Source organism: Bubalus bubalis, chromosome 3 (assembly GCF_019923935.1).
Source record: "Bubalus bubalis isolate 160015118507 breed Murrah chromosome 3, NDDB_SH_1, whole genome shotgun sequence".
Classification (NCBI taxonomy): Eukaryota; Metazoa; Chordata; class Mammalia; order Artiodactyla; family Bovidae; genus Bubalus; species Bubalus bubalis.
The window spans coordinates 114235638-114258754 of record NC_059159.1 but is presented as its reverse complement, the minus strand read 5'-3'; the positions used below and the strand labels follow the sequence as shown (position 1 = coordinate 114258754).

At 37.9% G+C, this 23117-nt stretch overlaps 1 protein-coding gene across 6 annotated transcripts in view; it reads right to left on the bottom strand.

The window, feature by feature from the left end:
• PCSK5 (proprotein convertase subtilisin/kexin type 5) overlaps nucleotides 1-23117 on the bottom strand; it is a 514258-nt gene that overhangs the window by 214364 nt on the left and 276777 nt on the right. For 5 of the 6 annotated variants that reach the window (XM_025281624.3, XM_025281617.3, XM_025281619.3 and 2 more), the window contains exon 11: nucleotides 540-657. In XM_025281624.3, coding sequence (XP_025137409.2) covers nucleotides 540-657 — 118 coding nt within the window. Of the gene's footprint in view, nucleotides 1-539; nucleotides 658-19327; nucleotides 19421-23117 lie in introns of those variants that run through there. The other variant, XM_044939958.2, reaches the window with a different exon arrangement.

Here is a 23117-nt window from a genome sequence, read left to right as displayed (position 1 = left end):
CCCTGGAATCTGAGTAAAGTGCAATCTCATTTACTGTGCATCCTGTATCACTCTCAGAGAACTACATGGTAAGCAACTAAGTTTCCAGAACATAAGGTTGAGTTTTGGGGGTATACCAACTTATGGGAAATACTTCTACCATCAGACAGAAATACTTACAGAGTAGAAACTTGAAGAATATCCACCTGTAAGGGTTCTCCCATCCCCTTATAAAATATGCTTTTCTTTTAAGGATCCTTGGCTTATACTAGCGGGCTTTCCTGGTGGCTCAGATGGTGAAAAATCTACCTGCAATGTGGGAGACCTGGGTTCTATCCTTAGGTTGAAAAGATCCTCTGGAGTAGGGCATGGCAGGTTATACTAGGACGGATTTAACAGTTGAGGGTCTTAGACATTCTATTAAGATTTTATAATTACGTTAGAAAAAAACTACACAGACTACTAGTTTTCATGTGCAACACAGGGCTGTCTCGAGACATCTGCATGGGCCAGCTCTCTTTTAGGGAATGGTCATGCTATCTGCTTGCAGCAAACATTACTTGATTTGTCGGTCTGTGCTCTCCACACACACGTGCTGCTGGGGAACAGTGGTCCACTTCTCCGCCTCCATCACCATGGCTTCTGCATCCATCAGTCCAAATCCATAGAGATGGCTCACTACAGAAGGCAAGAAGTTGGTCAGCTTTACCATGCTTGGTAGCAACCTATGCTATATATGTTGACTTATACTTTCACTCTGTAGAAAAGCCAGACACAACCCAATGGGAGCCAAGCTTTCCTTCTAGCAACAATTAAAAAACAAATAAAACAAGTAAATAATCAAAAGAAGAAAATAAGATGAGTGCATATTGTTCACTGAATACGTATTATAACTAGTAACAGAACTACCATTTATGAATTGTTATTACATGGCAAGTATTAGTCCATATTTTTACATTTAATCCTCCTAACAATCTTAAGATGTTAGTGCTATTACTATTATCACTCATGGATGAGGAGAAAGAAATTTGGCTGAGACTGACTAGCAGTTCAGTGGTTGAGCCAAATTCTAACCCACAAAGATTTACTACCAGGCTCCACTGTTAACCACTTGTATTCAAGGGATAACACCATCCCATTTGTAAGATAAAATAATTAGTAAGTTTAAAGAGAAGTGTACACAACTTCTCTTAGTGCAGTCAGAACTAACATGCAAGAAATACCAATTTTCTGACATATCTAGTTTTTTGGTTGAAAATCCTAGAAGACATAAATCATTACCTTCCCTCTAGCATATGAAAAATTTATTAAAGTTTATGCATGAAATATTTGGAGGCTTCTAAACTTTCATGACACCTTCTTATCCTTGGATGTTGTCAACTTTTAGTTCTCAATGAGAATATCTATTGATCTAAAGCTAAGTTTGACCTAACTTTCTCAGAAACTTTACTTATATATAGGAAAATTTAATGATGATACAGTGATATCTACATTTGCAACTCTTTCTAAAAATACTTTAAAATCCCAGTTGAATACATAAAATCTCCACCTTGCATTAAACTCTTTTATATCTTTAAACACAAAGTCCTACTTTACTCTACTATGGCAAAGATATATGTAGAATTTTTATACAGGTACTTTTGCAACTTTTATTATATAAATGATATTTTTCTTAATTAAAAAATAATGTATGTTCATTGTAAAAACTTGTAAATACATCCAGAAAAGAATAAATAAAACTCATCAATAACCTCATCACAAATTGGTAACTGTTATTAAAAAGTCTATTTAGATTTAGTTACATAATATTACATGGGGCAAGTTTGCCTCCTTAATTTGAAAAGATACAGAGTAGCACACATATAATAGAGGAGAAATGTCAAATTTGGGATTAAGGAAACCAAACTGTGGAGCTCTTTTCTTAAAGTTCATTGAAATCCTATGTTGTCACTTATCACTTAACCACAGTCTATATCATTTCACCATGGATATTCAAAGGTATTTTCTTGCCCTGGAGGAATTGAAATTATTGACAAAGACGCACTGTGAGGCTCTCTAACTCTTCATGGTACCCAAATATCTCCAAGCCAGTGTCAAGTGATTTTAAACCAATATAATTTATAATTTAATCTCAGTTCAGGGAAATAAGATGAGAGATTTGATTGATATGAAGGGGGCGGGGAAGAGGGTGAGGGGGTGGGTTTGGGGAGGGTAAGGATTTTGAATAGTCTGCAAAATGGGTGTCTCGGCCCCAGCTCAGCTTTGCACATTGCCCTTCCCCACCTCCCCACCCCCAATAATTGTCAACTTAACAACCTTTAGAATAAATTAACACGCAGAGCTGTCAAATACAACAAACACTTCATGGCTGTTAAACAACCACTTGAGTTAAGTAGAAAAGCACCTTGAGTCTTTATGAAGGCTGTAAATTGTTTCCTTTTCCGACTCAATTCCTACCCTCCAGAGACAAGGTCTGTTCATGTAATACTCAAAGGAGGTGTTCAGAACAAAGGCTGAGTAGCTCCAGTTAAACTACAGAATGACGAGTCAACAGAAAAAAAAATTTTTATTACTAGAATATTAATAAACAAGGAAATTAGACTAGATCAGTGAAGGCCACCAAATCACTAATGGAGACTTGCAGCATTTTAAAATATTTTAATATACTGAAATTGAGAATCTGTCTACAATCATGATACACAGCTGAAGGAAAAAAAATGAAATAAATTTATTTTTTCTTTTTTTGGGAGGAGGGGGGCAGTGCCAGCAATGTATCAACTCTCTTCTGAATGGCAGTTATTTGTTTGGTTTTTGGTAAATACTAAAGAGAAAATAATTATACAATAAATGTGTTGGGCAGATAAACTCCTTCAAAACATGGTGTTAACAGGGAAAACAGCCATTAAATGGTTTGAAAGCTCTAGTAGTTTTATGAGATATAAGTGACATGTAATAATTTTTTTATATGACATGAAGTTTCACACTCTAAAATTAACATAAATTCAGAACATGTGTTTTATTTTGTTTGCTTGTTTCTGTTTTGGTGACCATTTGAGTCACATCTCGCTCATCACACTGTTACCATTGTTACCATGCCATACGGGGTATGATTTCTCTTCTGTGACTGCAGAGCGTCTGGCTCAGAGAAGAGGTTCCAAATATATTTGTGAAGTAAATGAATGTAACTGATCTGAGAAACTGTATTTAATTCACCAAGTGGCATAAAATGTTTACAGGAGAATTGTAAGAGGGAATTAGGAGGCCTGTTCTTTTTGTTACAGACTCCTATAAACTCATCATTAATAACTAAAAATGTATCCTAGTGTAGAGCCAATATTCCCACTTTCAAAAATTTTACAATTACCTGTGTATAATATGCCATGAAAACAACTGGTTGTGATATGACCATTCCATAACGAAAATAGTTTTATCTATGCACATTTCTCATGCCATGACCTGAGCCTGAAAATAATTTTATGATGATCAAGTGGAATCTCTCCATGCAGGCACTGTGCCAAATGCAAAATTCGATGGATTCAGCATTTAGAAAGACATTGAGGGAATAAAGCATGTATACAGACTAAATATCTTGAAGCATAGCTATGATACGTATTTCAGAAACTAAATCTAACTCTTTGAAGAATGTGGTTGAACAAACTTAATAAAAGGAATCTGAAAAACTTGCTTAGTAGTATATTTGTTCCATTAGGTGGCATGACTGTTTATGCAGAGAAGTTCCCAAAAGTGGGGCTGCCTCGAGCCAGAAGTATAACCAGTTTTTATTCCAAGTAATCCAAAGGCTTCCCTGCTTGGACAGTTAGGTGGACAAGCAAAGAGAGGAAGATAGATGATGTTCCTGGGAGGTATCTTTTCATTTTCTGATGAGACTAGAAGTGCCAAGAGGAGCTAGTCATTAAATACACAAGTAAATAATTGCATAGTTCAAAAGCAGATACAGTTGATTTAGACAGCAGTACTAGCTATGAGACCTAAAAAAGTCAATTCTAAAGAAAAGTTAGAAAACTTAGTAGGAAAAGAAAAATTGGAATTTTGTGGCACAGGAAGTTATAACCAGGGAATTTGATATATTCTTACTGATGCCAGCTATTTTAAACCCTTTAAAAAGAAATACCACACTGATTGGCTATTTCATGATAACTCTAAATGGCTATTAGTAAAGCCCTAATATAGTAAAGGAATTGATTGGAACAAGTTTGTTTGTTTTTTAACTTTTTTGAGCTCCCTGAAGTCATAAGGCTTTTTGCTACCAGCTGTCAGATATACAGACAATGCTATGTAGCAACCAGAAGGGCAAACAGCAACAAAAATGGCTATGAGAGATTTAAAATTTTGCCTGTGACTGCAAAAAATACAACTAAGTGACAGCTATCCATTCCTGAGCATTGAGTATAAAAGTACAGTCAATTTCTTCCATTGGGGAAATCATTTCTTACGACTAGTTTGACTAAATGTCTAGGTTACCCAACGTTGTCCTGGTTTGAGCACAGAATTCCGATGTCATGGAGAAACTCCTTACTCATGGGCAAACCAGGGGAGTGGCCACCGCACGTGGAACTGAGGGAGTATGGAGTGGCGCTGAGCTTTCACATCTTTTACTATCAGTAGCCTAGTAACTGGGAGGCAGCTGTACAGGAATTCTGAACTTTGTATTTGTTGAGATGTATTCAATCATCAAAATATAGTGTGGTTGATAAATTAGGTTAGATTACTCAATTGTTAGAAAGGGACAGTTTCAATACCCTTCACTGATATAAGCTAAGAATTTATCCCATTAATTCTGATATCACTTGTGCAGTTTGGAGCACCTACTATCGTCAACACAATGAGGCTCTGAAAGAAACAGAAAATGCTATGAGTTCTCAGACTGCCAGGGGATGAGATAAGAATAGCTCTATGATTTCACTAAGAAACAAAAGTGGTCACTGTGTAATCACTGTAAGTGTGTACAAAAGACTTCAAAAGTAAAAAAAAAAGATAATGGATAAAAAGCTTCCAATAGAGCCTGCTCTATAGAAAGTACTCAATGAATGTTAGCTGAAATTTGGAGTTGGGAAGATGACATAGAGGGGAAGGTGATATCTGGACTGGGCTTTGGAGCTCTCGTCGGATTCAGCGAGGTGGAGACAGAAGCTGGGGCCAGAATGGAGCCTCCTGATTAAAGAATCATCAGGTCTGTGTACCGTTCTTTGGCGCAGTGAGTAAAATGGCAGCCCTAGCGTATGGGGAGAGTGGTCGGCAGGGGATGGGCATTACAATGGCCGGAAGTAAGGGGGAGAGAGAACTGTGGGGGAACTGGATGCCAACCATGACTGTGGGGTGTCTTCTGCCATCAGTCAGGCTGCTGTTCTTCTACCTAAGGGGAAACCACCAGACTGAGAGATAGTTAGGCAAATGCAAATTACTGGCTTGAGGGGGGCTGCCGATCTGCAGGGTGGGGTTGAAACTTCCACTGAGATCAAAGAGCTCCTGCGGCTGCTGGAGTCCTCGCACCTTTGGGTTCTTTGATCCTCAATGTGCTGAACCACCTGTTCTGAAATAACTGTTCCCACCAGGGACTCTGCACCTCCTGCACCTACTAATCAAACGAGGCAGAAGGCATGAAACACACCCCATTGCACATGAATAATGTAAATGCTTAAGTACTGCTTCTTTTAAAGTAGAAGTAAACAGCTAAATAGGAAGACATAAAATGTAAGATTCATAAGCATGAAGAAGCAGAAGTAATACTCTTCCGTTTATGTCAGCATTTCTACACCCAAACATCTTGACAAATGAAAACAGGATGCTTGCAGAATTAGCCTTTTCTTCCCTTTTCTTACTCCCTTTCTCAGATATCTATCTCTTTATTATGTATCCTTTAAATTTCAGCATGAAAAGCACATAAGCTTCTTAGAGAAATCAGAACTCGAGCTGCAGTGCTTTCTTCTGCCTCCTCCTGCAAAATGCAGACTCCCCGGGGGCAGGAAAAACCCCACAGCCAGCACCTGCCTTATTGCCTTACTTTGCATGGTTTGTTTTTAGTTTTCCTTTGCTTTTCCTAAAATTGTAGGCTCTACTAACAACTGCAGCCAGATCCAAAGATGCCAGCCATCACCAGCACTATCAAGGAATTGCATGTGGAAGGTTTCCAGACACTGATACTTGGCTGTCTGCGGGGTCTGCACTTCAAAGCGCCCCTCGGGATATGTTTGGTCAGCAGCTGTAGGTAGTCAGGCAGGCTCATCATTACAGAGATGAAGTAAAAAGAGTTTAGGAAACCAGTGCTGAGTTTTTCTCCTCCATGTACAATGTACTTCATTATACTTGGTGCATATGCACACAATTTATTATATATGCATACGCTAGTAAAGTAATGCTCAAAATTCTCCAAGCCAGGCTTCAGCAATACGTGAACCGTGAACTTCCAGATGTTCAAGCTGGTTTTAGAAAAGGCAGAGGAACCAGAGATCAAATTGCCAACATCCGCTGGATCATCGAAAAAGCAAGAGAGTTCCAGAAAAACATCTATTTCTGCTTTATTGACTATGCCAAAGCCTTTGACTGTGTGGATCACAATAAACTGTGGAAAATTCTGAAAGAAATGGGAATACCAGACCACCTGACCTGCCTCTTGAGAAACCTATATGCAGGTCAGGAAGCAACAGTCAGAACTGGACATGGAACAACAGACTGGTTCCAAATAGGAAAAGGAGTACGTCAAGGCTGTATACTGTTACCCTGCTTATTTAACTTATATGCAGAGTACATCATGAGAAACACCAGAATGGAAGCAGCACAAGCTGGAATCAAGATTGTCGGGAGAAATATCAGTAACCTCAGATATGCAGATGACACCACCCTTATGGTAGAAAGTGAAGAGGAACTAAAAAGCCTCTTGATGAAAGTGAAAGAGGAGAGTGAAAAAGTTGGCTTAAGGCTCAACATTCAGAAAACGAAGATCATGGCATCTGGTCCCATCACTTCATGGCAAATAGATGGGGAAACAGTGGAAACAGTGTCAGACTTTATTTTGGGGGGCTCCAAAATCACTGCAGATGGTAACTGCAGCCATGAAATTAAAAGACACTTACTCCATGAAAGAAAAGTTATGACCAATTTAGATAGCATATTCAAAAGCAGAGACATTACTTTGCCAACAAAGGTCCATCTAGTCAAGGCTATGGTTTTTCCAGTGGTCATGTATGGATGAGAGAGTTGGACTGTGAAGAAGGCTGAGCACCGAAGAACTGATGCTTTTGAACTGTGATGTTGGAGAAGACTCTTGAGAGTCCCTTGGACTGCAAGGAGATCCAACCAGTCCATTCTAAAGGAGATCAGCCCTGGATTTTCTTTGGAAGGAATGATGCTAAAGCTGAAACTCCAGTACTTTGGCCACCTCATGAGAAGAGTTGAGTCATTGGAAAAGACTCTAATGCTGGGAGGGACTGGGGGCAGGAGGAGAAGGGGACGACAGAGGATGAGATGGCTGGATGGCATCACCGACTCGATGGACGTGCATTTGAGTGAACTCCGGGAGTTTTAGGTGATGGACGGGGGGCCTGGCGTGCTGCGATTTATGGGGTTGCAAAGAGTCAGACATGATTGAGCGACTGAACTGAACTGAAGATACATATTTACTGTTATCTTTTAAAATTTACAGAGTTAAGAAGATATGCCTGCCTTCTCTTAAGGGGATTTAAGAAAAGATAAACATGTCAAATTATTTTCTCTTCTTCTCTGGCCATTCTTCCTTTGTTTGCTTCCAAAGTGACTATAATAGGAAAGTAATTTGTTTAAGGTGCTTGACTAGTATTTCTTGACTGGAGGTAGAAAAACTATTTTACTACCTTGGGGAAACTTAGCCATGTATTCCTAGGCATACATAGATCACAACTGGGCTTGTTTTTAGGAAACTATGATTGCTGAGACAGAGATGAGAACAAAATAAAAAATGTTCCACAAGGGCTTTGGGGTGAAAGCTAATTGAAGATTAGATTGACCATATGTCAGCTCCCCAGCCTAGATCTTCTTGGCATATAACCTGGACAAACAATTACCAGACTGGGATCTTAATGAGCCAGCAGTCAAAAATTCTTATTTTTGAATTATTCACATATTATTTATAGATAACGCTTCATTTAACTTTCCTTTATATTTGCCTTTTCCTTAAATTTGCATAAAGGAATAGAAAATCTGACTGATGTTTATATTTTCGTGTGGGAGAGCCATGACCTCCAAGGCCCCATGAGTATATTTTCATACTCAGTAGTTAACAGAGGTTGCAAAGATATGATTATTTTATCCAACTACACCAAACATCCATGGCTCACCTGATATGATGCCATCACCTACTGTTGATATGATGGGTGGCAAACCACAAAGAGTGATACACAGAAGAGCTTATTCCTTGCAGCTAGGAATGCCACCTTCTGATTGGGAAGAAAGCCAACACTTAGCTTTTTAAGTTTCAAGTGCTATGTAAGGCTTCTCGTGAAAATTCCTTTTCATTTAGATAAAACTCAAATAAGGAACAATAATAAGGAAATTTCTGTAAAACTCAGAAAAATAGGCCATTATAGAAGACTGCATATTCTCTTAAAAGAAATAATACTTGAGATGGTTCTTATGTCCTGAAGATCTGGATTCATAGAGGTATAATTCATGGAGTAAATTATGAGACAGGGATATTTGGAATGGTGCCTTCCTCAAGAAAGCTATGTGGGCCTAGAATCCCATGAATGGATTTAATCTGCAGGTAATGAAGTAGCCAGCAATCAAAAAATGACATCATTTATTTAATTAATATTTTAGAAAGACTGATCTGGCATTGATATGTGGGATATGAAATAGCAGAAGGACTGAGGCAGGGAACTAGTTATTTCAATGGTGCAGGCATGGGAGACCATAAAGAGGGTTATGGAAGAGGTGAATGAAATAAGAAATCACATAAGAAAGGGGCAAAGAAATTTCACATCTCACACTGTAGGATGCTCAGTCAGAGTGAACAGGATCAGAGTGAATGGGGTGATCTAGAGAAAGATATTCCCTGAGGATAGCGGTAACCTTGGGGGAGAAATTGCTTCATAAAAGATGACTGATAGTTCTATTTTGGAAGTTCTGAGTTTTAAATGACACAGGAGAGCCTTGTGCAGAGATTCTAGGTTGGTAATGGATTAAGTCAATGTGGAAGATGGTAGAACTGGGAATCATTAGTCAGGAGGTGATCCTTGTCATTGAATGGAAGGCAGGGATGTGAATGTGGAATTAAGAGAATGTGAAAGGGAGGAAAGGAAGAAGGCAGAGAGGAGTGGAGAAGGAAAGAGAGCCAAGGTGTTCTCCCCCTAGAGCTCTCAAAGCAACAGTCCTTAGGGAATGGCCCAGGGAAAGGGAGAGAAAGGACTCAGGAGAGTATCAAAGAAGAATGGGGCTGTATCTCTGCAGCACAAAAGGTAAGGAAAAGTAGTTTTGGACTGTGTAGATCAAAAGTATGAAACCCTGGAGAAAAACAAGGATCCTTCTGATCTGTCAAGCACAAAATGGTTGAATATCTTAAAGAGTAACTACACTTCAAAGGCGGAAGTGGAAACGAGACTGCAGGAGAATTAAAAGACTGCAGAGTAAGGAAACGGAAGCAGCTAAATCAGACTGATGTGTTAGTCACTCAGTTGTGTCCGATCTTTGCGATCCCATGGACTGTGTGTCCATGGGATTCTCCAGGCAAGAGTACTGGAGTGGGTTGCCAGACCCTTCTCTAAGGGATCTTCCCAACACAGACATTGAATCCTGGTCTGCTGCATGGCAGGTGGACTCCTGACTATCTGAGCCTGACTATCTGAAGCCCCTAAATCAGACTACTTGTTGGGAATTTTTAATTGTGTAAGGAAGCACAGAACTAACACAGGAGGATAATGTAAAAGCTCCCCCTCCCCCCTGAAATGGGAGATACAAAGTTTGAAAAGAGAATGTGATCATCCAATTGACCAAAAGGAGAATGCGTGCAGCTGGGAGTACATGCATGCAGTAAGAGACTGACAAGAGATGAGATTTTTTATAGAGCATCTTTTATACATGGGAGTCTTTATCCAGGCTACAGAAAAAAATTATCGGAGAGAAATTTTTTTCATTTCTTCTGAGGATATTATTTCAATTAGCAACACTCAAATTTGACTAGGAGAGAAATTAATTCATTACATACAGTGGATAACTTGGGTCAGTGTTTCCAAAACCTACATGTGCGTCACCCAGAGGACTTGTTAGAGCACTCATTGTGCAACCTCACCGATTAGTAGTTTCAAGACAAGGCTCAGATTTGCATTTCTACCAAGTTCCTGGGTGATGCTGATATTGTTGGTTCAGGGACCCCACTTTCAGAGCCACTTCTTGAAGCTACTACAATTAGTATTTTTCCTAGAAACCTAGTTTACCAGTGATAAAGCCTGGTTAATTAGGCTAATATCTCCAGCATAGGGCTTGAGTCTCTGCAGGCATGGTTTACAAATATCCTGCCCTCACGCCAGAAGTAAGCTGCTTACACAGAAGACCATGTCAATATCTTTTCATGTGGGCTACCTACCAGAAACGTTTTTGCTTCTCTTACAAAACTACTTTTAGATGATAAAGTTCTCCTAATTAATCTATAGATGCAGATCCCTCGTTGTTCAAGCACAGGTTTGTGTAGGTATTTTCTTCTTTGAATGCACATCACTTGAAGAGTTAAGTTCTCTGCATTGTTAGGATAGAATCACTGTTTGATTGAGATACAAAATCATGGTCAATCACAATGTTGAAAATAGTAAATGCAGTGAGTAGCTATCTCTTAACCCTACTGCCTCTATAACTGAAGTGCACTTATCAAGCATGTTTCAAGTATGCTTCCCAAAAGAAGAGGTCCAGAAGTTTCGTATGGGTGGTAAACATATCTCACACATGCACCTTTTTAATACATTAGCTAATGAAATCTTTAAAATAATCTTATTAGCCAGATTGTATTATTCACAATTTACAGTTGAAAATACTAAGTCTCATGAACTTAGTATTTAAAAAAATAAAAAAAAAAACTCTCTTAAACTCACTGGGACTTGATCCCAAGTATTCAAAATCTTCATCTATTATATACATACTCAGTGATCACCACTATACAAAAGACACATAGTATTTCTTTCAACGAAAGTACTCAAATCAATCATAAATTCTCAGAATAAGACAGCAAAGGTGGGGGGGACATTTTGGGATTTATCTATGCATCACAAATGAACACTGGAACATTTTATCCTCTCTGCTTTCTGCAAATCAACCACATTAAAAACTGCTCTCTTCTTCAAAACTCATTAAAATAGTATGTGCAGAAAAAGATATATGTGAAGTTTGGAAGAAAAGTTAACTGGCCCAGAGCCCTTATTCTTGCTGAGAAATGACCTTCTTCAGTCATTTCTATCAGGAGGTTTCCCTGACTGAGAAAATATTATTAATATGGCAAAGTTACTTTATTTTATATTCATGCTGAGGCCATTTTTTTTTATTACAGCTAACTAGGCACGCACAGATGGACGGATGGCACTGGGTGGCAAAGAGCAGCTTCCCATTTGTTAACATCCAGCAGTGATCACAATACCCTCTTTTTTTGGCTCTTTCAAAGATGACTCTGGAAACTTCAGGGTGTACCATGGCTTCTGGTAGAACATCATAAAATGAAGCCTGTTGAAACTATTACTGGGATGTGTGATGGAAGTTTAATTGCTTTGAAATGCCTAAGGCTAGCAAGATGTGAACATGTGTAAAGAGTTGAATTGAGATTCTAAGACAAAAAAAAGTCTGGATCTATTTATGTCACAGAAGATGTATTCAGATGGATTCCACAAAGTGATCGCCTGGTGTGTGTAACTGTACCTTCCTAGATGCAGTGGCCCTAGGAAGTTATGCATAAAACTAGGGAGGGATTAATTTTCAGGATTTCTTTTTGAATCCATGGGTCTGGCTTATATTGTAGACACTAGCATGAATATAAAGATCTCCATGGGTAGAGAAAAAGGATAGGCAAAACCATCTTTACTAAAGTTTAAAAAGAGAGAAACAATGTTTCTTCTTGTTCATTTGTCTTATCTTATTGATCTTGAGGGCTTCCTATGTAGCGCAAGTGGTAAAGAACCCGCCTGCCAATGCAGGAGACTTAAGAGATATGGGTTCAATCCTTGGGTCAGGAAGATCCTCTGGAGGAGGGCATGGCAATCCACTCCAGTATTCTTGCCTGGAGAATCCCACGGACAGAGTCTGGGGGGAAGTCCACAGCGTCTCACAGAGTCAGACACAACTGAAGCAACTTAGCATGGCACAGCATGTACATTGATCTTGAACCGATTTTCACAGCTGGAGCACTGCCCATTTGGCATGGTCTCAGTGTGGTCACAGCAAGTTAGAGCCTCCTGTCCCTCCCGGGGGACAGGGAATTGGTGCCGTAGTCTGTTCTGGGAAAGCTGATGCCAGATCCAAAACTGATAGGCAAAGACTCATTTCAATGACAGAGTTCCTCCAGGGCACCTCAATCACATCTCTCTCTCTCTCACATTTAAAGCTCTATTCCTTTGTAGAAAAGAAGGTCTGTTGGGAGTACCTTCACAAGACAGCTTGTTGATAATCATGAAAGCATCTCATATAGCTTTTTCACCACTGCCTTATGCCTGTGCTCATGTATCCTGCATATGTCAATTTTTAATCACCCTACATAAGAATCTCCTACTGACTCCACGTGAAATAAGCATACATTTGAATGCATGAAGCTTCAATCATTTTTGGTCAAAAAATCAGGCAGAATAGAGAAAGAATAAGAAGAGAAAACTAGATTTGTGCTTAAACTCATTCACTCAAAATTCTAAGATTTTACTTCAAACTATGTCTAGAAGCTGGGGATGATGAAAAAGATATTGGAAAACTCTGACTGCAATAACTTTGCAAATGAAAGTCCTGTGAATGTCAAGCTTGAAGCAATAGATGAAGGTTAAAATGATCAAAACCATCTCTGGAGAGATACCTTTTAAAATATACCCATGCCTTTTTGACAACTGTGGGAGAAATTACAGCCAAATTCTATGCAACATGGTTGCCTACATGGGATCCATGTGAATTAGATGTCTCTTGCTTTAGGGGAACGTCATTCCACTCTGGGGGTTTTCCTGTTGGCTCAGTGGTAAAGGATCCACCTGTTGATACAGGTTTGATCCCTGGGTCAGAAAGGTCCCCTGGAGAAGGAAGTGAAAACCCACTCCAGTATTCTTGCCTGGAGAATCCCATGGAGAGAGGAGCCTGGTGGGATACAACTCCTGGGATCACAAAAGAGTCAGACACACCTTAGCAACTAAACAACAACATCCCACTCTGGGGCACATGACTTGTTGAGACAATCATAGGCTAGATTTGTCTCCACTCAATTTCCTTATTTGATTCCCTAGTTTAGTTAAATAATCTGTGCAAAAACCTATGGTACACCCTAACATGTAATCATAGACATTTCGTGCATTTTTAGGTATATCCTCTGATTGTTTAATCATATATAGCTGGAATTTAGTGCAAATTTTAGACTTGTAAGATGCACAATATTGAACTCTGGAACAAAGCTGGACACATATCTTTTACTTTGGTTCTAAAGACAATTCTGAGGGCAAAACATATAAAGAAAAGCAAAGGATTTCCAGACAAAACCATCCCATACAGTATATTAAGAAAGCATAGATGCTGTAGCCTCTGGCAGGTTCAAAAAATTTATGCAGCTTCCTAGGACTACAGATGATTCTAAGCTTGCTTCATAGCTAAGAAAAAGAATACTGATGTAAAACTTAAGAAAGGGAAAAAGTTACTTATAAACTGTAAATGAATCTGTCACTCTACCTGCAAGAGACTCACAGTGACTCCAGAAACTAACCAGAATTGTGTCACTCGCTTTCTTTAAATGTCTGCAAACTGACATGGCAAATTCAAAGACCACAGCTGTATGTGAAAATAATTCAAATATTGGAAGTTAAGTGGCTTTCTGAAGTTCATGGTGAACAATAATAAGCAACAAAAAGACTGGTTTGAAGGAAATTTGTGAAGTCTTCTTAAAGTACAGGTTCTGGCCTGACACTTTTCAAGAAACAATCTCTTCACACCCTTTGCCCTGGGTTTATTAAAGAGTCATTTCCAAAAGCATTTCTTTGTCTTCACTTAAAAAAAAAAAAGAATTTAGCAAAGATGATTATATATACCACCTCTATAACTCTCCTCTTAGAAGGAGACCAAGAGATGATAAAAAATTCCACTGAATGTCACAACCTTTGAGGTGAGGAATATACAATTGCATGCTAAGACGAGAGAAAACATCATTGCAAGAGCATTTTCACCCGTTTTAGCAAGTCAATTTCTTCTATCTGTGTCATTTTGTAGCACATATCATAGGACCCATGGATTTACACAATCAGCTTAAAAAAGAAAACTTTGACATCAAAGCAACTGGAATTGACTTTCTTGAAAGTCATTACTGTTATCCAGCTCACTTTCTCAAATCACTGCAGTGGCTCCAAAATGTTTTTCAAATCAAATAAGAACTTTTTACTCTAAGATTCAGGTAGCTTTGTTCTCAGTTTCTTTTAAATTACTTCTTTCATCACATGACACCTACCCTTTTTGCATACTGGGCTCTCTTTCTCCTCCCTTATCCTGACCAATGCTTTTAGCACAGCTGTTTCCTCCAGTTTTAATCCCCAAATCCTCCAAGAGATACAAAGAAAAAATAATGCATCTATTTAAACTAACTGCTTTATAAACTATTTCATACACGTTTTGGTTCCCAGGAGTAGCTCTCAGACTGAGAGTTCAACAGTCTCTTTATACTCATCTATGCCTCTCATCTAGGTTATATACATACCATTAACTCAAATCACTCATGATCAGCAGATTATGCTTTTCTTCAAAACGTCTGAGTCTACCTATTGTTTCTTGAAATCCAAGTAGTCTTCCAGAAAAGCAGAGAACACAAATAAGGAAATTAATCCTTCATCCAGAACCATCAACTAAAATCTTGGCAAATGGAAACAAGAACCCAAATCAGATAAAATAGACTACAGAGAGGGGGACAGAATTACAAGAAATATATGAATATAGTAGTGAAAGGCATATTTGCAAGGGAGAGTGGAGCTGGTTTCATTCCTAAGCTACATTCTGTGTGTGTGTGTGTATGCATATATATACATATATATATATAAAATGCGTGCTCCATTTTTATCATACAAAATTCTAACAATATTAACCGTTTATTAATGCAATATTAAATGCCATATGAGAAAGATGCATAACATGTAGATGATCAAGTTCCCTGAGTGTCTACCAAGAAGGAAGAGCTGTGCTCAACTCTGTATATGATACTGTTTTCCTTCTTCTTCCCTTTGCTACACACTGCAGCTAGGATGAATGGTCTTCCAGCTTTTCCTTGATTGAGTCTTAGTATGTGCTATATACCTGGCCTGAAATGTTCTTTACATCTGGTTAGTCTTTTGGACCATCCCCTTACTCCTCAAAGTCTCTCCTTAAATTAGGTCTTTTGCCTAGTGTGTAAAGTTTAAAAAGTTGTAATTTGTCCACACAGAGGTTTGTCCATGAATATTCATACCAGCTTTACTCACAACACCCCCAAATTAGAAACAGTAAAATTATCCATGGAAAGGGGACTCTTCGTGCACTGTTAGTGGAAATGTAAATTGGCGTAGCCACTATAGAGTAGATTATGGAGGTTTCTCAAAAAAACTGAAACTAGAACCATATGATCCAGTAATTCCACCCTTGAGTACATATCCAAAGAAACCAAAGCACTAATTTGGAAAGGTACATGGACCCCAATGTTCATAGTGACATTATTTATAATTGGTAAGATATGGAAGTAACCTAAGGGTTTATCAACAGATGAATAGATTAAGTAGACATGGTATATATACACAACAGAACACTACTCAGCCATAAAAAAGTATAAAAGTTTGCATTTGTAACAACATGGATGGACCAGGAGGGTATTATGCAAGTAAAATAAGTTAGAGAGAAAGACAAATACGGTATGATACCACATATATGTAGAACTTAAAAACTAAAACAAACTAGTGGATATAACAAAAAAGAAACAGATTCACAGATACAGAGAACAAACTCACAGCTATCAGTGGGGAGAGGGAAACAGGAAGAGGTAAGATACTATATACAAAATAAAAAAGCTATATTGTACAACACAGGGAATATAGCCAATATTTTATAACTATAAATGGAGTACAGCTTTTAAAAGTTGTGTCATATACCTGGTATTTGCATAATATTATAGATCAAATATACCTCAATAAAAAATAAAAATTAAAATCATCTATAAAATAGTGAATGATAACAATAGAATACAGGTCAGTAATAAATAGAATAAACCCCTCATATACTTAATGATATGGATGAACCTCAAAAAATATATAGAGAGAAAGAAGCCAGTTTCAAATAATCCTATCTGTATGAAAATCTACAAAAGACAATCTAATCTATAGTAATAGCAAACATATCTGGTTGCACAGGGCAGGATTAAGGGGGTGGCGGGGGATAAGAAAGAATGCAGAAGAACTTTTTGGGGTGATGGGAATGTTTTACACCTTGGCTGTGGTGATGGTTATATAGATGTATACATCTGTACATTTAAAATAGTACTTCTTATAATATGTAAACTCACTCCAATAAAGTTAAGAATGTATGCAGATTTCCAGATGTACTGTTTATTTGTTTATAAAGCTGGGATTCAATCCCAGGTTATTTGACTTTGGAGCCCATGCTCCAAACTACTATGCTAAGTGAGATTTTTTGTTTGTTTGTTTTAAATTAACATAAGAAAATCACTGTTTTAAAAATCTCTGTAAGAGATTCTCTGTAAGAGAATTTTAAAAATCTCTATAAGAGAATGTGCATGTATGTGTAGGTAAGTGTTTTCCAATAAGACAGCCTTGGCTTAAGTCTTTCAGGCATCTTATTTTAGAACTGGATTCAGAATCCAATTATTAGTGATTCACATGAATTCATTTCCTTACTACATGGTTAACAACACACTTTTGGTCTGAAATAGTACTGGCCCTGGTTGATCACTCCCTGTAATTACCAAGTTTACAGCTTGATGATTTTTATCTTTGTCTAAAATATCAGTTGTAACCACAAAATATTAAGCTTTGTTAACATGAAGGATAGCCAAACTCATTTGCTGAAAGAAGAGTTTTAAAAATACCTAAGGAAGTCCAGCCTCATTAGAATTAGCAAAATTGAGTTTCATCAGGTGATAACACAAAAACAGACATCAACTCTCTCTTAGGTACAAATTTTGCACATTGTTAAAAAATCAAATTTTATGCTCGTAGCTTTTATACTGTACATTAATGGCTAAAGAGTTGTCAGGACATTTATAACTACAATTAGTTCAAATTTCTGTCATTAGTTCCTATGCCAAAACAAATTTTCAAGATTTAGTAGGTTGAAGTCAAGGTGATATTTAAACATTAAAATTAATTTGCAAAACAGTAGAACTGTGTTCATATATGATTATAATATAGTCATTGATATGCAATTATGGAATAAAAGGAAGACCTATTGTGCTAATTTCATTACAAAAGCCTTAATGCATTTTGTCTTGCTCACTCAGATAATTTAATTAACTTCACCCCCAAAACAGTATTCTAATTCACAACGTAGTTCTGTATCTTTATCCTCATTTTGCAGTAGAAAGCTGTGACATATGAAAACACACTTTAAGAGTCTTATCTTTGTCAAGACTCTTTTTATGTTTGATATTTTCCAATTTCAAAGCACTTTTCATTCAACTCAGCTTTCTCATTATGTTTGGTATTTTGTTACGCACATTCTAAAAACCCAAGGTACAAAAACTTTAATTGGTTTCTTCAAAGGCCAAAGAAAATATCAATAACAGGCTCTCTACTAGAAGAAGGTTAAGACTGTGGCAAAACCACAAAACTACTCTAAACATAATTCCCTTCATTAACTAATTATATCTGGTAAAGAGGTAACAGTCATGTAGTACAACCATCATTTTAATTCTATTTTGAAGATGGATTTTAAGTGTGAAACCACATACATTTAAAACTTCTGTGTGCAGGGGTATAAAACAAAATTATCCCCAAAGTCTAACAAACCTAACGCTACCATTCAAAGACCAGCAATGAGAAAACAACATTTTGTTTGCATTTTCATTAGCAGAAAATATTTTTAAATCTCACATATGTAGTATGTATGAATAGAACACTCTGATGGGGCAAGTGAGCACTGTGAATGCAAGACTCCAGATTGAGCAGTAACCAGGCAGATGGCTGTCAGGGGTCCTATATTGCTGTTTCCAGGTAGATATTTAGGTATATCATCCGAGAGACAAAAGAATAAAAGTAAAATCCCTAAATTATGTGTGATTCATATCTTTTTTTTTAATAAATGAGCAAGAAGGTAAGCTCATATATTCAATGATCAATAAATGCAAAATGAAAGGTTTTAAATTAATAAATAAATAGAGTTCATAGAGTACAATGGAATAAAACTCAGAATCTTGAAAGAAACTCAGGTAGCATTTCTAGGGAGCAAATTTTATTAGGTAGGATCAAATGTATTTATATACCTCTCTGCATTTTAAAAGAACTAAATGCTTTATTTCTGAAAACAGGATTGGGACCAAAGTCAAGCATCTGATTTGAATATCCCCTCCAACACTGACCAGATGAATAACATTTCACTTTGACCTTTTTTTGAAAACTTGATGTGCACATTTCCAATTACGGTACATTATGGACTTTAATCATAGCTACCAACATCACATCAGCATGCTAGGTGGCAAAGATAAAATATTATTTGTACAGTGAAATAATATGATAACAATATAGCTTTACTCTTTCAAATGGTAACACATCAGATATCACTTTATATATGCAAAAATAGCCGCACACATTTCAAAACCTTTAGTTTCAATTCAACACATGGCATGCTTAATGGTTTCAGCACTTCTAAATTCTTTTTAAATAAGCGTTACAAACTGGAAGCAAGACAAGTAGGTATTAAAAATATATTGGAACATCTTAAAATTACCAGCCCTACCAGTGGAAATAAAATGATGGCAATTAAAAGTAATAAAGGTTATTAAAAGTTAAGGGCCTCTGAGGCTAAGAAGTCATGTTAGACTGTCAATTGTTTTCCCCACAGTGGGAAATCAGTTAGAAATAAAAATTTAAAAATCTAGTAGTTTAGTTGTGGTCAAAGAAAGAGTCAATGGGGGATGGGGAGGTTTCAGCAACATGCTGGTAGAAAAAAAGAGACTTACATAGTCTGGGAGGGCAGTGAAATGGAAGGCGTGGTAACCTCGCTCACTTAGTTGTCATTTTGATTTTCAATGACATTTTTTTCTTTCTTTCGCCTAGTAAAGATGACAGAAGTTCCTAATTTATTATCTGACGTCTATTCCTGTTCCTAGATTTAAGAGAGTTTAACTGTATAATATCAAGTTATCATATCCAAATACAGACACTTTGAAAAAAAAACTATAGCATTGATGTTGCATGCATTCAATTAGACTTCTCATAGTTGCATCAGCAAACCAGGGCTATGGATGTGGGGGAAAGATTCAGTGAGCACAGCCCAGGAGACTGGGGGAAGAGATGGGTAGGAAATAGGTAGGGTCCTCAAATTAAAGCAGAAAGAGGGAGGGGTTCTTCCTGAAAGGCTCTGAGCCATGGATTCTAGAAGAATGTAGAATTCAAGCAAGCCCTCTCTAGGGCCCTAGGATCCATACACCTTCTATGCAAAAACAGAGCTCGTGAAAATGTATGTGGCATGCCACAGGAGAGATTCTTTCATTAGCTGCCTTCTGCTGCTCAGGCTGGGCTGCATTTTAGATAGTGAGAGAAGGGTCACTGACACTTTTATAAACATGAACCTGAAAGACTGATTGGATTTGACTGGAGGGAGAAAAAAGTACAGCGTAAACTTCTGTTTCTGTAGGTAAATCACAGTGCAGCCAGATCACAGGAGGCAAAGTCATAGGACCTGGACATTTCCTTCTGCTTCTGCTCTTTGGGTGTGCTTCATCATGTGTTGGGCTGGCCTGCTGACAGTGTGCAGGAAATATTTGTGAATAAGTAAATCAGGAGACTACGTAAATTAAATTCCTTGAAGAAAGTCACCCAGATGGCAAAACCCTCACTTCTGTGGTTGATTTACACATTTTAAGGAGCACGAGGGGGTTATTAAAAAGAACAGAAAGGAAAAAAATAGAAAAGACATTTCATAAGAGCAAAGGGAAAAAAGGAGAAAGAAATACTAAAGAAACTCCCAAACAAACAACTGAATGCCAAAGTTGTCTCCAGGCATTGCAAATGTTGGTCAGTAGCAAAAATACTGGAATTTGGATTTTAGTTCTCTAGTGGCAGATAACACATCTGTTGATGTGGTTGCATGCAAATATTTTCCTATTTTCATGCATAATCTCAGATTCTATCTTAGAAGAGGTTTAAAATCAAAAGGTATTGTCTGAAACTTAGCTAGGATTATTCACAGGATAAACATATCAAAATAACATCCAGTTAGTTTTCATAGGTATGTATTCATTGAATTATGTTTATTTTAAAAAACATTTTCTACAAAAGGTATTTTATCTATGTTAGATTATTATTATTATTATAAAGAAGCAGCAAGATAGAATCATTTTAGTTCAGTTAACATTGTTAAAAGTTAAGCTACCATAACATAAAAATGTTGATGAGTGGCTTCCAGGTTTGGGGCTGCCTTTACTGTGAACGAATCTCATGACAGGACTGTTTAGAAATTGATCTCACTGTAAGGAGAGTGCAGAGAAAGGGGAAGAAAGTTCTCTGCATCCAGCTCATCTGTAACTCTGCTCTCAGAGAAACGCACAGAGGAGTCAGTCCTCCCTAGGCAACTTCCTTGCCTGAATGCAATCTGTCCGTGCCAGTTAACGGAAGCCAGCAGTTGCTTCTGGAAGGAATGTCCTTCCAAGGGCCAGGAATCCAGGCCCATAACACATGTAGGTAAGAGTGGATTAAGTCTGCCTCGAACGGAGACCCACATCAGTCTAGATCTGATAGCATCTGGGTCTGTTCTCTAACTTAGATGGACTACACGTGGGTAGGTTCAAAGATATGTAAGGATGCTGTATGAAAGGCACTTGGCAGGGTTTGGGGAAAGACTGATCTGTAGGGTGCTGGCTTCTCCCAAGTTATCAGTGAGAACTAAGACTATCAAGACTATTGATAGAGAGACCCCCAAACCTAACTGGTTGTTACACTGAGCTGTCTGCTTTACCAGGTGAGAAAGAGGAAATCTGGACATTAATACTGCCAGCCCCATTGCAGAAGAGTACCTGCCAACCAGTTTATGAAATTCTAGTGATTTGAAAAAAAAAAACAAACCCCAACACCCCACTCTTCATACAAGTTAAATCACTCAACATGAGGCTGTAGGAGCAAGCCCAGGGAAGCACAGGTGTTTTCAGATTTATTTCGTACCTACATCTCACTCAGCATTAGGACCAAGCCCAGTGGTAAGGGCGCGCACCCAGGGTTGCAGGCTTCTGTTTGCAGGCAACTTCTGTTGCCTAAGGAGAAACACTTGGCCATGTGTTCCCACTAAGTAAGGCCTGCAAAAGCTGGCTGACCTAATTTAAAATATGAGCTCTCATTGCATGAACATTTTCCAAGCCTTCCCTATTTTTTGTTCATTCAGTTCTTATTCCATAAAGTCAGCCCATCTTTCTCCAGTCCTAGTGACCTGCATTCCCCAACCCCTGCCTGCCAGAGCACGACTCCTCTCCTGCTAGCCTCTGCCTTCACTGCTTTTATTTGCGGGATGCTAGGGAGGGGATGGGAATGCTTAGAGAAGGGAAGAAAACGTCAAAAATTCTTCTTATTATGATCATGTTTAGATGAAATATGGGGCTTGCCATCAACAAAATTACAAAACAATTCCGCTGGGAGTCCAGACCATTCAGGGTAATTCATCTATGAAAAAGCGAACTTTAATTGTTACTCTTGGCAGTAATCTAGGAGAAGAGTGAAATATTATACTAAATATTGCCACGTGCAATAGTAAAACACTCTTTGCCCCCTGCCAGAAGCAGTGGATAGCCCCCTTCAGACTCAGGTTTGGATCTGGTGAGATTCAGTCTAAAGCCTCTGCTTCCCCCTCTCCAAAACCAACAGAGGTTTTCAAAAGAGTTGCGTTTTTTATTAGAACCATTTGCTCTTTTTAAGTTGCCAGAAAGGAATAAGTAAAACTAAGACTTTTATTTGGGTTAAAGTTGATTCCTCAACTTCATGGAGGTCAATGTACTTAGTGTATGAACCTTCTACTAAGAAGTTCATCGCAGTGTTGAACCAACCAAGGTTATGTTTTCATCCCTTCCCCCACCCCATCTTGCTCCCCAAACTCAACCCCTTGACTGCCTGAATTTATAGTAGGGGTTGGAAGCATGTGGAAGCTAATCAAAAGGAAACATACATATGGCAAATTACATCCTGGATTTTCTCGAACAACTGAACTTTCAAATGTTTTTTATGCTGCACATAGCATTTACTATTTTGGGACTGTGTCTTGATTTGGGCTTCAGAAAATATGATCTCAACTGGTATTTACAATGCTTTCGATTAAAAGCTCATTGAACACTGCTGCATTATATAGTTTACAAGCATGGAAAGGTGTTTGATAATACTTAAAAGAAGAGGGCTAGTCTTTATCTTTTCTAAAAGTGAAGTCTTCAGTGAAGATGTTAGTCAAAGAACTCTTTTATATGGCACTGCTTAACTGGCATATTGACAGGTTTTGGCAAAGCATGAGACTCTAGTAAGCTACTTGCAAATAATTTTTAAAATTACACATTACATTTTCAGCATGAATATTCATATACATTGAGTATAATACACTATGGATATATGGAAATCATACATGAGATATTCTATATAGTTAATATTATTCAGCTTCTAAACTAAGTTGGGGGAGTTAGGGCCTGGAAAAATTAAATGACTTGCCCAGGATTATTCAGCTTATTACCAATGATCTGAGGACCAGAACTGCAATTTGTAAGTAGTTATTCCTTCTGT